Below are 1,667 nucleotides of genomic sequence, written 5' to 3' on the forward strand. Positions count from 1 at the left end.
CATGTCACTAACTGGGCTCTACTACATGTCACTAACTGGGCTCTACTGCATGTCACTAACTGGGCTCTACTGCATGTCACTAACTGGGCTCTACTACATGTCACTAACTGGGCTCTAATACATGTCACTAACTGGACTCTACTGCATGTCACTAACTGGACTCTACTGCATGTCACTAACTGGGCTCTACTGCCGAGAATGAGATGTTTATATCTACACAGGGACCAGGTTCTCATCAACAGAGCTCACCATGTTGTACCGCCATGTTTCTACAGTAGCCCAGACCAAACACTGACTCGAGTCAGAGACATTCAAGTGTACATAATCAGCTGTCAGTTTCAGATGGTTGGAATCTGTAATCTGTAATCTTTGATCTGCGATCTGTAATCTGCGATCTATAATCTGTCATCTGTAATCTACGGTCTGTGATCTGTAATCTGTGATCTGTGATCTGTAATCTGTGATCTGTCATCTGTGATCTGTCATCTGTGATCTGTCATCTGTGATCTGCGATCTGTAATCTGCAATCTGTAATCTGTGATCTGTAATCTGTCATCTGTAATCTGCAGTCTGTGATCTGTAATCTGTAATCTGTGATCTGTCATTGGTAATCTGTGATCTGTAATCTGTGATCTGTCATCGTAATCTGTGATTTGTAATCTGTGATCTGTAATCTGTAGTCTGTGATCTGTGATCAAAAACCTGCTTGGCAATAAATCCTATCTGATTCTGATGATGTAATATTTCATATTTCAGTATTCATCAGTGAGACTTGAGCAGAGTGGACTCACGTCTCCAGACAGCTGAGCGAACATGGACCTGAAGGACTCGTCCACGTCGCTCTCTGAGATTTCCTCCTGCACAAAAGAAGAAGGAGCTGGGGTCAAAGGTCATAAAAATATGCCGTGATTTATCAGTTTCTGTTATTAAAGATATGAACACACAGAGCGGCTGTCACTCTCCAACAAACTCATCATCGTGTGTTTGACTGTAAACACAGATGATGAATCATCGTCCTGGTTATCGTCAGTTTATTAATGAATGAATAAATTAGTTTGGAGGGTTTGTTGAGTTATAAGATAACAGAGATGGGTGACAACAACAACAACAACAACAACAACAACAAAGGTGAGGAATCACTTGTAATAATGATCCTTATTATTTAATAACAGTAATGTTTTGTACCTCTTCTTCAAAGTTCGCCACAACGTCGTCGTCCATCTCCCTGCAGAAACACACACACCACACACAGTGTCAGTGACTGCACACACACACACACACACACACACACACACACACACACACACACACAGACTCACTGCGTCTCCGACTGTTTCTCGGTGAACACCCTCAGGACGAAGTCGGCCTCCTTGGAGGGTTCAAAGGTCGACGGGATGATCAGGTACTCGCCTGGTGGGAGGCGGAGCCTGGTGCTGACCTCTCGCAGGTTGATGAAGGTCTCTGAGCGAGCGCAGGAGGAGTGACGCAGGAAGAAGTCCTTCTTCATGTGGATGCTGGGACAGCCTCGGAACTGATGGACACACAGACAGATGAGACAGACAGACACACACACAGACACAGACACACACACACACACACACACACACACACAGAGACACACAGACACACACACACACCTACACACACACAAACACACACACACACAC

At 44.6% G+C, this 1,667-nt stretch overlaps 1 protein-coding gene across 2 annotated transcripts in view; it reads right to left on the reverse strand.

Annotated features, from left to right (window-relative positions):
* The window catches only part of capn1b (calpain 1, (mu/I) large subunit b), a 31,311-nt gene that overhangs the window by 8,555 nt on the left and 21,089 nt on the right, over positions 1 to 1,667 (reverse strand). For both annotated transcript variants that reach the window (XM_050043460.1, XM_050043461.1), the window contains 3 exons: positions 1,320 to 1,531; positions 1,186 to 1,225; positions 792 to 857 (listed from right to left, as the gene is read on the reverse strand). In XM_050043460.1, the coding sequence (XP_049899417.1) occupies positions 792 to 857; positions 1,186 to 1,225; positions 1,320 to 1,531 (318 nt within the window). The remainder of the gene's footprint in view (positions 1 to 791; positions 858 to 1,185; positions 1,226 to 1,319; positions 1,532 to 1,667) is intronic.

This window comes from Epinephelus moara, chromosome 5 (assembly GCF_006386435.1).
Source record: "Epinephelus moara isolate mb chromosome 5, YSFRI_EMoa_1.0, whole genome shotgun sequence".
Taxonomy (NCBI): domain Eukaryota; kingdom Metazoa; phylum Chordata; class Actinopteri; order Perciformes; family Serranidae; genus Epinephelus; species Epinephelus moara.